Here is a 12987-nt window from a genome sequence, read left to right as displayed (position 1 = left end):
GGGGTGCTAGAGTAAGTGCAACGTATATTTTCAGTGTTTACAAATTAGCCACTTGTCAGAGTTAATTACCTCAACTGAACGCAAGAAAGATCATGGAAAAACATGTGAGATCAAGCTCAGTTTATCTTCCTTCATTTGTGAGGACATTCAACCATGCACTGCCTTCCGCGGACAGCGTCGGCTTCGCTTTCACTTCACTGCCGACCACAGATTAACATGAGTGAGACACGGTCCTATTATCTCTTGTGACGACCTTCTCCTTAAGCCTGCTCTAATTAAGCCATGCCCTGGCAGCATAGTCCAAAATATAATAAGCTATATAACTCAAAGAACATTCTCTCCATTGCAAAAGTGGCTGATAAAGAAGGTCAATCATGGGCATCATTAGTTTAATCCCCACCAAATTTCCCTCTTTACGTGCCTTGAATCGCACCCCTAATCATCACTAAACTCCTTTAAACCCCAATGAAAAACAGACTTTTGAAGCAGCACCATGAGCATGACATGAAAGACCAGCACACTAGTCACTAGTGCACTCGTACCGACTGAACTCAAGATTGAGGTGGGGAGGAGTTGCCGTAGAGCAAGGGTCACGTTGGCGAGGCCGTATCCTCCCGCCCTTTTGACCGCTCGATCGGTGCCTTCCGCGGACAGCGAGACGTACGGGGGCGACCGGTATCGGCGTGCTCAGCTACAGCCAGCCACCGAGGGATTGCTGGGGCAGTGGGAGCTTGAGGTTTGGCTTGCTTTCAAGTCAAGTCGTTGGCATTTGGCACCACCTCTCCCGCCTGTATCTTTCTCTCCAGAGCTTGCAGGATCCTATCATTTTAGCTTGGTGAATGCACGTCCCATCATGAGCCGCATCATGGGCTGCGGTTGTGGTGCCGGTGGTTGCCTTGCGCTCCACAGCTTTTGCTGACCACCTAAAACCGCACCTCGCCCCCCTGCGAGCTCGATCGGCTCACTTCTTGCGTCCGTGCGTGCATGGAGGAAGCTGGTGGCTATGCGAGGATGGGTCTGAGAGGGGTGCTTCTCGCTCTGGCTTTGCTGCTCTCGGTGTGCGTGCCAGCAAGCCATGGACTCACGGACAGCCAGGACAGTGAGTACCCTCACTCATCCATTCTTGCTTAGTTTCACAAGTACTCCCTCCGTAAACTAATATAAGAGCGTTTACAGAGGGAATACAAATCATCGATGATGAGACAAGAATTTTGAGTTACTTTATACTCTTTCTTTACCCAACTAGTATAATTCACGTGTGATAACTCTGCTACCTTGGAGTCGATCGCAGCTTCTGTTCTCCGAGCGTTAATGGATCAGTGGCAGAACTCGCCACCGACGTGGGGACAGTCCGATGATCCCTGCGGCGATTCGCCATGGGACGGAGTGACATGCAGCAACAACAGGGTGATCTCCATGTAAGTGTCGGCAAAGCTCAAAAAAAATTTCACTGCAAGCTCCGCCAAAGTGCCAAGTCAACAAAACTTACCACTATTATACAACCGTGTCTTTCAGAAAAGTGTCAACCATGGGCATCAAAGGAGTTCTAGCCGCTGACATCGGGCAGCTGACCGAGCTGCAATCCCTGTATGTAGCAGCATCAGAGCACTAGAGTGTCAAGCTAAACCTTTTCTTGAACATAATCCCTCTTCTTGCAGCTCTGCTTGCATTACTGAGCCATGCTATGTGTATGCAGGGACCTGTCCTTCAACAATGACCTTGGAGGTGTGCTCACTCCGACCATCGGTAATTTGAAGCAGCTTGCAACCTTGTAAGTCTCTAAACGTGCTCGGTCTTCTTGTTTTCGGTTAGGTTATACGTCACTATGCTCATGTCTTGTACTTGTACCGCCTTGTTTCAAGGATTCTGGCAGGTTGCAGCTTTCATGGCAACATCCCTGATGAGCTAGGGAGTCTTCCAAAACTATCTTACATGTAAGATATTACTCGCTGGTGCAGGAATCATCAACACAGATGATGGTGCACAATTGTGCCTCTGTGCTTCAGTTTCTGCAGGAAAAGAGTGACATTGATCAAACTCTCTTTCAGGGCTCTGAACTCGAATCAGTTCTCTGGAAAAATACCAGCATCTTTGGGCAGTCTCTCCAGCCTCTATTGGTTTGATGTCGCCGACAATCAGCTGACCGGCCCATTGCCAATCTCATCAAACGGGGGAATGGGTCTAGACAAGCTTACAAAAACCAAACACTTGTAGGTTATACAAGACTTTTTTTTTTCGGTCATCATCATTTCTGAAGCAGAAATGAGAAGTGGAACGTATCTCTAACCGTACTGTTTCTGGTGATCTGTAGCCACTTCAATAAGAACCAATTGTCTGGTCCCATCCCAGACGCTCTCTTCAGCCCTGAGATGACACTGATTCATCTGTGAGTTCCTGAAGCCCTCTGTGTCTGTAGGTTCATCTTTCTCCTGCTTCGCAACATGTGCTGACACCATAAGATATTCGGTGCAGGCTTTTTGATGGAAATAAATTCACCGGTGACATCCCGGACTCTCTTGGGTTTGTTAGTACACTCGAAGTTGTGTAAGTGTCCTTGTCAAACGAAACTCTACCCAATTCTTCTTATTTTGTTCGATGAGCTGCCAGATATGAATCTTCTATATGTTTGTTTGGACAGCCGGCTGGATAGAAATTCCCTCTCCGGACCAGTTCCGGCGAACCTGAATAACCTCACCAACGTAAACGAGCTGTAAGTTGTCTAAGATACACTGTGTAAGTAAGTGCAAGTACAAAGCTATAGCACATTATCTTCATATATATGTTTCAGCAACTTAGCCAACAACCAGCTTAACGGACCGTTGCCCAATCTATCTGGGATGACTCTTCTCAATTATGTGTAAGCACTAAGCAATTGGCCGCGCACAAGGTTTCTGCTGCTAATTTGTTCGAACCACCGGGCTTGATCTCATAGTAATTCATCTGGTCTAATTACACCGCAGCGATCTGAGCAACAACACATTTGATCCTTCCCCGAGCCCGCAGTGGTTTTGGAAGTTGCCACAGCTCTCGGCTCTGTAAGTTCCCCTGAAGTAACTTTGCAACTTCACAGTATATAATGCTCGGATGGCTAAATCTGACACTGTCCTGTGATGCCAAACCAAGAATTATACAATCCGGAAGACTCTACGGCACGGTGCCGATGAAGCTGTTCAGCAGCCCGCAGCTGCAGCAAGTGTAAACTCACGTGAAAACCTTTTTCTGCATTTTTTTTGCACCAAAAAATGGTGGAACTGGTGGGTCTTTGTGGCGAATCTGACAAGGCCTCTTTGCAGGATCCTGGACGGCAACGCGTTCAATGGCACCCTGGACCTGGGGAGGAGCATCAGCAGCGAGCTGAGCATGGTGAGCTTCAAGGACAACGACTTCTCCTCCGTCACGGTGACCTCCAGCTACAACGGCACCCTCGCGTGAGTACCAAGTAGTAGTGTCCAGTTCCGGTTTCCAGACGGCGGCAGTGCTGTCATCTCACTTAGGCCCTGTTCGTTTAATCCCCTCGTCACAGGGATTGGAGGGGATTGAAGAGGTTTGACAAGGATTTTGACTTGCAAGGGATTTAATCCCCTCCAATCCCTTTCAAACCTCTCCAAACCCTGCCTAACCGAACAAGGCCTTACAAACTCCTGCTACGTCGTTCAGGCTGGCCGGGAACCCGGTGTGCAACCACCTGCCGAACACGGCGTACTGCAACGTGACACAGCACGCGCCTTCGCCGGCGTACACGACGAGCCTGGTGAAGTGCTTCTCGGGGGCGTGCCCGCCGGAGCAGAGCATGAGCCCGCAGAGCTGCGGGTGCGCGTACCCGTACCAGGGGGTGATGTACTTCCGCGCGCCCTTCTTCGCGGACGTGGGCAACGGGACGGCGTTCCAGGAGCTGGAGAGCAAGCTGTGGACCAAGCTGGAGCTCTCCCCGGGCTCCGTGGCCCTGGAGGACCCCTTCTTCAACAGCGACTCCTACATGCAGGTCCAGGTGAAGCTCTTCCCTTCCGGCGGCCCCTACTTCAACCGCACCGAGGTGATGCGCATCGGCTTCGACCTCAGCAACCAGACCTTCAAGCCGCCCAAGGAGTTCGGCCCCTACTACTTCATCGCCTCCCCGTACCCCTTCCCAGGTCACCAACGAACAACGATAGTAGTACTACCTTTTACCTACCTCTTGTTTGCTCAACCTTTGAGTAGGTACGTATGTGGCTGAGTGAGATACCACCATGTGGGTGGGATGTGTGGTTTGCAGATCGGAACGGGCCGGCGTCCAAGAGCAAGGGCGCCATCATCGGGATCGCGGTTGGCTGCGGCGTCCTGCTCATCGCGCTCGTGGGAGCTGCCGTCTACGCGCTCATGCAGAGGCGGCGCGCGCAGAAGGCCACGGAAGAGCTCGGGGGGCCTTTCGGTACGCCTTGTCTTAAAATAAACTTGTGCATTTTCTTCACCGGAGGAGTGAAGTGAAACTGGTGGCTGCAGCGTCGTGGGCTCGGAGCGAGGAGCGGGGCGGCGCGCCGCGGCTGAAAGGGGCGAGGTGGTTCTCGTGCGAGGAGCTGAAGCGGAGCACCAACAACTTCGCCGAGGCGAACGAGCTGGGGTACGGAGGGTACGGCAAGGTGTACAGGGGCATGCTGCCCAACGGGCAGTTCATCGCCATCAAGAGGGCGCAGCAAGGGTCGATGCAGGGCGGGCACGAGTTCAAGACCGAGATCGAGCTGCTCTCCCGGGTGCACCACAAGAACCTCGTCGGCCTCGTCGGCTTCTGCTTCGAGCAGGGCGAGCAGATGCTCGTCTACGAGTACATGTCCGCCGGCACGCTGCGCGACAGCCTCACCGGTAACCCTTCTCGTCCCGTCTCGTCTTGATAACCATATCAAGTCATCTGTTTCAAAAAAAATAACCATATCAAGTCAAGTACAAGTCCAGCAACCTTCCGCCCGTGGTTGCAGGGAAGAGCGGCCTCCATCTCGACTGGAAGAAGCGCCTCCGGGTGGCGCTGGGCGCGGCACGCGGCCTCGCCTACCTGCATGAGCTCGCCGACCCGCCCATCATCCACCGGGACGTCAAGTCCAGCAACATCCTCATGGACGAGCACCTCACCGCCAAGGTCGCCGACTTCGGCCTCTCCAAATTAGTGTCCGACAGCGACAAGGGCCACGTCAGCACCCAAGTCAAAGGAACGCTGGTAAAACTCGTTGCATCCATGATCCATCTCTGCAGTTGCACATGTCCCTTCCAGTGAATGTGACTTGTTCTTGGCCTGCAGGGTTATCTGGACCCCGAGTACTACATGTCCCAGCAACTGACGGAGAAGAGCGACGTCTACAGCTTCGGCGTGGTCATGCTCGAGCTGATCATCGCCAGGCAGCCGATCGAGAAGGGCAAGTACATCGTCAGGGAGGCCAAGAGGGTTTTCGACGCTGCCGACGCCGAGTTCTGCGGCCTCAGGGGCATGATAGACTCCAGGATCATCAACACCAACCATCTCGCCGCGTTCAGCAAGTTCGTGCAGCTGGCCATCCGGTGCGTGGAGGAGGGCGCTGCCGCCCGACCGTCCATGAGCGACGTCGTCAAGGAGATCGAGATGATGCTGCAGAACGAGGGGCTCAGCAGCGCCTCCACGTCTGCGACCGACTTCGACGTCACTAAAACCGCTCCTCGCCACCCTTACAACGATCCTCTCCCAAAGAAGGACAAGGACATGAGCACAGACTCATTCGACGACTACAGCGGAGGATATTCTTTCCAGTCAAAGGTCCAACCAAAGTAGCTGGTTTCTGCTAGGGATTCTATGCTGGCCGGACCTTTTCTTCCTCCCTCCTCACCAAGTAGCTTGCCTAATACAGTATGTCGACATGTCAAGAATTTTTATTCTATGTGATTTACCATTAACACTCTCTTATTAGAGTGGTTTTGTATGGCCATGTTCTAATCAAAACGTTGTTACTTACGGCTAACACCGCCAGGGCCACCAAACAAACACTTCTGAATGACTACTTGCCCTGCTAATAGGGGGAAATCCTTTTATGGTACTAGATCGGTCCTAACTTTTGCCAGACGAGTTCATTGCACGGAAGAATGCTTCTTGTTTCATCACACACAAAAATGTTTTCAGCGCACTACATTTGTTGCATGAAAACATCTCACAAATAATGTTATGATACAGCAATTTCTATGTAGCACATGTACAAAAAAACACTGTTGCGGCACAATTGACATGTTTCATTGCTAGTCAAATTCTATGTCAGGAATTTGGATCAGATTACCAATCCTAAGTTCTCCCCCGATAGTGCAATTAAACAGGCACACTGACTCGACAAGTAACAAGACACCTACCTATGTTGTATTTCCTGAGGGATAATACTATCAGATTTGCTGCAAAAGCTAAAGGCGCTGCCGCATAGCTTGCATTTTGCTACCTGGTTTTATCATACAACCGAACACAGGATAATTCTTAAACACAATTTATTGGTCATATAAAATTTATTCGTATCTGCTCCACATGCAAAGATTTCATCCATTTCATAAAAAGTGAATCAATTCCGTTACAGAAGGAACACACTCAACGTTACAATGGTACAATGAATATTTTCTGTAAAATTAGCTGTCAAAATTTCCAATCATAGGTCCTTCTTGCTACCTACATGTCTAGGGTGGAAGTCCAACATCCATTGCTTATAATTTGTGTACAGGGTCAAAATAATAAACTGTGAGAAGCAGATGAACATTATCAGTGCATCAAAGAGGAAGGGATACCTCTTTGGAGGCTCTATTTGCAGATACATGGTGTGAAGTAAGATCGAGCATAACAATGGCAGGCTCAGAACTGCCATTGTTCCAGACGAAATTTTCATCCCCTTTCCATAGTTTCCACCAGGTGAGTAGTAAATAAGAACGAATAATCCAAGAACAGCTATATATTGTAGAAGAAGCTGATCACGGCAGATAAGTGGGTACATCGAAAAAAGTGCATAGTACGTGAACCATCCATGCAGGTGAGGTTCGTGTAATGCTAAAAGGCTTGCGGGTAAAAGAGGAAGCAAAATTGATTTCTCATGCACTGCAATTATAAAACAAAGAAACATGAAGATCAAAGAAACATCACATATACTTGCAAAAAAAAGAGTATCAACCCAGCAGTAGAACATACCTTGGTACGAGAATAGGTAGAAAGAGAACGAACTGTTCAACAGAGAATAGAGGAAGCCAAGATTACTTGGTGACTTGACTTGCTGAATAAATGAAGGCAAGAAAGCCAGGATGGTAGCAGAAAGACTCATAAGTTTCAGCGATTTTATTGCGTACAATCGCTTCCACTTGATAAGAACTGAGGTGGTACACCAGAAATTTGCAACATAATCCTCATATATACCTCTCTCAAACGGAGCCAATCGAGAGATCACCTGACAGTGGAGTTAACATGTTTAGTGAACTGAGCCAATTATATATAGAGTAAGCTTCATTTTGGTGAATTGACCAGCTCAGTAAGGAGATCACTACATTTTAGTTAAACAAGATTTCTTCAGTATAGACTAGTTTGCTTGAACAACAAAATAACCAGATCACATATGCAGCAATTACCTGCATGGCAGCCTCATAAGAATGCAAATAAGGCCACCAAACAAGAGCAAAAGTTCCCAGTACAACAAAACCAAGTTTCATGATCTCAACAATTGGATACTTCCGCTTCAGGCATTTTCCAAGAAGATGCCCAAAAAAAGCTGGCGCAAAGTACATGCTCATCTGCAAGATATCAAATATACCCATGAATTTATAGGATCACAATTTATTTGAAAAGCTCTATATGAACAGGGAGAGGCGCAGGTTAGTTTGATGGAAGTAGTGCAGGAAACTGTAGTAGATAAAAATCCATGCAAGACTTGTAACTGATTCAGCAGGTTTACTCTATTTCCCATCAAAGTAAGTGGCACAATTATAATGGACTCACTCCCAATTTCCATCTCTAGCAGCCCATTATACTGCCAGCTTGAGCTGGTTGGAAATTCAGCAAGTAGCCCTCAAAAGTTGAGTACTAAGGATTGTACCAACACTGCATGCACTTTTTGTGACAGCCTACTCTATTTGTATTACTTTGGGATTGTCTCTTACAGGTCTGCGACTACTGGCATTCACTGTTGATGCTACTGCCACTCGTGATCACGGACTTTGTCATTCATGCTAGCAGCTTTTTCCCCACCCTCCCGGGTCGCACGCGTGTGCGGCTCCGGAGGCTTCCCCAAACCCTAGCCCCCAAGACCTCAGATCCCCTCCCCCGCTGCCGCTGCCGCCGCCGGCGGTGGCGGCCGCGCCCGGCCGGCGAAGGCGGCAGGCGCTGGCTGCGCCCTCTGGACGGCTCCCCTTCGCGCGGAGCGGGACGTCCCTAAGGTGGCCATGGTGGCGGTGGACTTTCACGGCGGGGAACGCGGAGTGCGGCGACGCCAGCAGATCCAGGGCCGCAGCAGGGTGGCGGAGGTAGGTGGAGCCCGGCTCTCTTGGTGGCGGCGGCGCGAGCTCAGCCATGGTGGTGGCGGCGCCGAGGAGGCCCTGCTAGGAAGGGATCTTAGCAGGCAGCGGGTGGCCGGCTGGCCGCCGTGTGAGGAGCGCGCGGTGATGCCCTGGTGGAGTTGGCGCAGGAGTGTGGCTGGAGGCACGGGTCAGCTCCATGCTTGTGGCAGTCCCCTGGTGTGGGTGAAGGCCGGCAGTGTTGGATCTGGCCCTTGCACGACTTGGTGGGATGCTGCTGCTCCTCGTCTGTGGTTGATGGTGGTGTGGGTCGCGTTCTCTCGGCAGTAAGGGTGGGAGAGGACCACAGCTGCGCAGCCTCGACGCAATTTGCTGCGGTGGCGGCGGTGCGAGGCATCATGGACGGTACTGTCCAATACCTCGGAGGAGTGGAGTGGCACGGCATTACGGATGAAAATCTAGTCCGGTTTTGGCCGGGCCGGCGGCGATGGCACCCATGGGTGTTATTTCCCTCCCTAGAGGCATCGCCGAGTGTGTCGCCAAGTCCCTCTCTTGCTTGGTATTGGCAGTTGTCTCCGGGCGAAAGCCTTGATTCGGCGCTGAATCGGCACGATGGCAGCGTTCTCGACGTCGTCTCTCTGTTGGGAGCATCGTGCTGGGAGACTTGGAGTTTATGTTGCGCTCCTCCGGTGTTTGCCGTTACCCTGATCGTTCTTCCCCAGCGCAATGCACGGTCGTCGCCGGTGATTCCAAGACGGTGCCTTTCTTAGGTCGGATCGAGTCCTGCCATCCTCTTGCCACCTCCTCTTGGCTTTATGGGGGATGGTACGTTCATAAGGGAAGCTTGGAGGGAGCTGCTGTTCTTCGGAGGTGACCGACGTCGGTCGAGATGCGGCGAGGTTTTTGGTTTTGGGTAGGCTCTTTTGCGTTGTTGTTGTGTTGTCGTGGGTGGCTGTCCTTGGACTAGCCGTGTGTGGAGTTATGCTACGTCTGTTGTTCGCAGCGAGTGGTAGTGGTCTCGTACTTGATATTCCCTTCTTCTATAAAGCTATGGTACGCAATTTGCGTACTCTTGAAAAAAAGTCATTCATGCTAGCAGTCGCTTGGGTTAAGTTGGGATCAAGTATACATCCCGGGAACTCCCTTTGGGAATCTGTGGGGTTTGCAAAGGCAAAGATCTCTAAGATTTATGACTTACATCATGTTTGTTGACGAAGCTTGAAAGTAAGAAATAATTTTAAAGAGTAAATGCAGTTTCACCTCCCCGGAAATAAAACAGATATATTTATCTTTGTTCCAGATAAGAAAGAACCTGCTTATGGTTAATTGCAAGACTGAAGAGAGCAGCAGCAACAAGTTCGTTCCTTGACAGAATACCAGCAATCGCTCCGAGTGTCAGCCCAAGACTGATGCAGTTATACTGAAACAAAAGGGCAATCCTTCATTGTGTGGGCAATGCAGTCAAATGTCCTGCTCCAATGCACATACACCACTAGTATAATCCTCACCTGAAAATGGCCGTGGTCGATTAATACTAAACACGGGTTGAGAAGAACCATGGCGAGCAGCCACGTCCACCCCTCACGCCTCTCCCCACTACCGCCAACCCCATCCTTCATGTACGCCCACACGAACCATAACGCCGCGGGGAAGAACACCATGAGATCAGACGAGAGTACTGTCCACCGCATAAGCAACTTCCTGCAGGAAACAAACCACAGAGACTTAAAACAGACACACGATTCTGCGCACCACGCCATGTAGTAAATGATAGTCCAGAGATGTGCGTACGATTCTTGGGACTCGAACCCGCGAGAGGATCGGAGGGCGACAGCGTCGGGGAGGGAGGCGTTGATGAGGTGGGCGTGGAGCCGGCTCTGGTAGGCGGAGAGGGGCGGGTAGTCGAGGCCCCAGTAGGCGAGGTCGTTGTCGGAGGTGTTGCGGTACCAGTCGGAGGAGGGGAGGTGGAGGGTGAGCTCCATCCAGTGCCGCTGAGCCTCGTAGTCGCCGAATTTGGGTGCTGCGCCCTGACCCGAGTAGGGTCCGACGGAGACAAGCGCGCGGAGAAGGAGGGCAGCGAAGGAGATAAGGAGGAAAGTGGCGAGCGGCGGCGCTGAGGGACGCCATGGGAGCTGGGCGGCGACCGATGGATCTGGGGCGGAGTTCCGGGACTTCTTCGGCTTCGCCATTGTCGGCTTTGCTTCCGGCAGATCTTGGTGTCGACTTGATTAGTTGCTGGTGGTTTTCCGTAGGCATATGTGAAATCTTATTTTTCTACTAATTCTGAATGGACCTTTAATTCGTATTATGTTGCGAGCTCCTAGGTCTATACTGAATTCTGCCGGATATATTAGCACTTTTTCGATTGATTTAATTTTAAGTAAATCATAATTTTTTTAAAAGATCAGATTTATTATAAAGATTCACCGGAAGTATAAAGCACCTCAAAGGTAAATTATATGGAGGTCCACGAACCACCGAACGATCATTGCCGCTGCCGACGCGTCGTTGTCGCCGCTCCCACACTGGAGCCGGCTTGACCTTGACGATGACAGCTGAGAAGTCTTCATGCACGTGCCCCTAAAGACCAGTGCCTTGGAGCCGTAATCGTCGCCTTAAAATCCTTGAATCGATTTGAAGAACTTGGCACCAAATATCGCCGTTGCATACGCATGGCGAGAAATCTTAACCTCGCCGCCCCAAGAAGCTGGTAGGAATCTACGCCGGAGCTCTGTCTAATCCGTACCAACGGACGAATTTGGGGAGGATTGAAGCCCGGAAGACTCACTCAAAGAAGAAGCGCCGCCATCCATCCAAACAACGCCCCTGCGAGGACTAAAACCCTACCTATCTACTAGCGGGACTCGAGACACCAGGATTCTCCTCCCCGCCCTCGGCTACCGGAGCGGCAAGCGAAGGGGAGGCGAATCCACGGGTTCATCGGAGAAGATCAAGGGAAGGAAGGCTTTCTCATGTCGCCTTGAGAGAGAGAGAGGGGAAAGAGTGTCTTTACTATAGTTTTACGTAAATCATTAACAAGTTGAAAGTGCAACTATCCCTAGGTGGTTTTGGTAATTCATAACAACATATAGCTCATTGAGCTAATGCTATTCCAAGACTATTATTTCAGAAAAGCTCAATGAATGGCATGACATAGATGATGAAAGTGGATCCCTCAAAATACTAAGGACAAAGGATTGGCTCAAGCTCAAAGGCTCAAGACTCTTCATTTTATATTTTAGTGATCCAAGATCACATTGAGTCTATAGGAAAAGCCAATACTATCAAGGAGGGATGAGGTGTTGCTTAATGAGCCTCTTGCTTCATGTGCTTTGTGATATGCTCTAAAACCCTCAGCTACTTTCCCACATCCACAAATGACCTAAACCCAAAGCCAAAATCGGTCACACCGATTCTTCCAATCCGGCGCCACCGATTCCAAAAGTCATAGCCACTGCCACAAACCCTAAGCAAATCGGTCCTACCGATAGAGATCTCGGTCTCACCGATATAGGATTGTAATCTCTCTGTTTCCCTTCATAACGTTTCGGTCTAACCGAAGTGAGCGATCGGTCCCACCGAGATTGCAATGTAAACTCTCTGTTTCCCTTTTGTAACATTTCGGTCTCACCGAAAAGAGCAAATCGGTCCCACCGAGTTTACCTGACCAACTCTCTGGAAAGCTTATTACCAAAATCGGTTTCACCGAGTTTGTGTAATCGGTCTTACCGAGATTATGTTATGCCCTAACCCTAACCGAATCGGTCTCACCGAGTTGCATGTCGGTCCCACCGAAAATCACTAACGGTCACTAGGTTTACTAAATCGGTCCGCCCGAGTCTGTTGAATCGGTCCCACCGAGTTTGGTAAATTGTGTGTAACGGTTAGATTTTGTGTGGAGGCTATATATACCCCTCCACCTCCTCTTCATTCGTGGAGAGAACCATCAGACTAAACATACACTTCCAACTTACCATTTCTGAGAGAGAACTACCTACTCATGTGTTGAGGCCAAGATATTCTATTCCTACCATATGAATCTTGATCTCTAGCCTTCCTAAGTTGCTTTCCACTCAAACCTTCTTTCCACCAGATCCAAATCCTATGAGAGAGAGTTGAGTGTTGGGGAGACTATCATTTGAAGCACAAGAGCAAGGAGTTCATCATCAACGCACCATTTGTTACTTCTTGGAGAGTGGTGTCTCCTAGATTGGCTAGGTGTCACTTGGGAGCCTCCGACAAGATTGTGGAGTTGAACCAAGGAGTTTGTAAGGGCAAGGAGATCGCCTACTTCGTGAAGATCTACCGCTAGTGAGGCAAGTCCTTCGTGGGCGACGACCATGGTGGGGTAGACAAAGTTGCTTCTTCGTGGACCCTTCATGGGTGGAACCCTCCGTGGACTCGCGCAACCGTTATCCTTCATGGGTTGAAGTCTCCATCAACGTGGATGTACGATAGCACCACCTATCGGAACCATGCCAAAAATATCCGTGTCTCCAATTGCGTTTGAATCCTATAAACCCT

The 12987-nt window shown here is 50.1% G+C and overlaps 2 protein-coding genes across 2 annotated transcripts; one reads left to right on the top strand and one right to left on the bottom strand.

Annotated features, from left to right (window-relative positions):
* Positions 1-714: 714 nt before the first annotated feature.
* On the top strand, positions 715-5957 carry LOC119296268 (probable leucine-rich repeat receptor-like protein kinase At5g49770). Its single transcript, XM_037574670.1, has 18 exons — positions 715-1099; positions 1292-1418; positions 1516-1587; positions 1697-1771; positions 1863-1934; positions 2049-2210; positions 2312-2386; positions 2473-2544; positions 2639-2710; positions 2789-2857; positions 2961-3035; positions 3124-3195; positions 3294-3428; positions 3658-4130; positions 4253-4408; positions 4480-4836; positions 4950-5185; positions 5267-5957. Exons 1-18 carry the CDS (start codon positions 985-987, stop codon positions 5768-5770), a joined length of 2919 nt encoding a protein of 972 aa, XP_037430567.1. The 5' UTR covers positions 715-984; the 3' UTR covers positions 5771-5957.
* A 533-nt stretch (positions 5958-6490) lies between these two features.
* Positions 6491-10704, bottom strand: LOC119296267 (probable dolichyl pyrophosphate Man9GlcNAc2 alpha-1,3-glucosyltransferase). The gene is made up of 6 exons (XM_037574669.1): positions 10255-10704; positions 9972-10164; positions 9776-9883; positions 7582-7743; positions 7151-7403; positions 6491-7060 (listed from the first exon to the last, which is right to left on the bottom strand). The coding sequence occupies exons 1-6, from the start codon at positions 10650-10652 to the stop codon at positions 6621-6623; spliced, it is 1554 nt and encodes a 517-aa protein (XP_037430566.1). The 5' UTR covers positions 10653-10704; the 3' UTR covers positions 6491-6620.
* Positions 10705-12987: the final 2283 nt, after the last annotated feature.

The sequence above is a fragment of the Triticum dicoccoides genome, chromosome 4B (genome assembly GCF_002162155.2).
Source record: "Triticum dicoccoides isolate Atlit2015 ecotype Zavitan chromosome 4B, WEW_v2.0, whole genome shotgun sequence".
Lineage (NCBI taxonomy): Eukaryota > Viridiplantae > Streptophyta > Magnoliopsida > Poales > Poaceae > Triticum > Triticum dicoccoides.
This window is presented reverse-complemented; position numbering and strand designations above follow the sequence as displayed.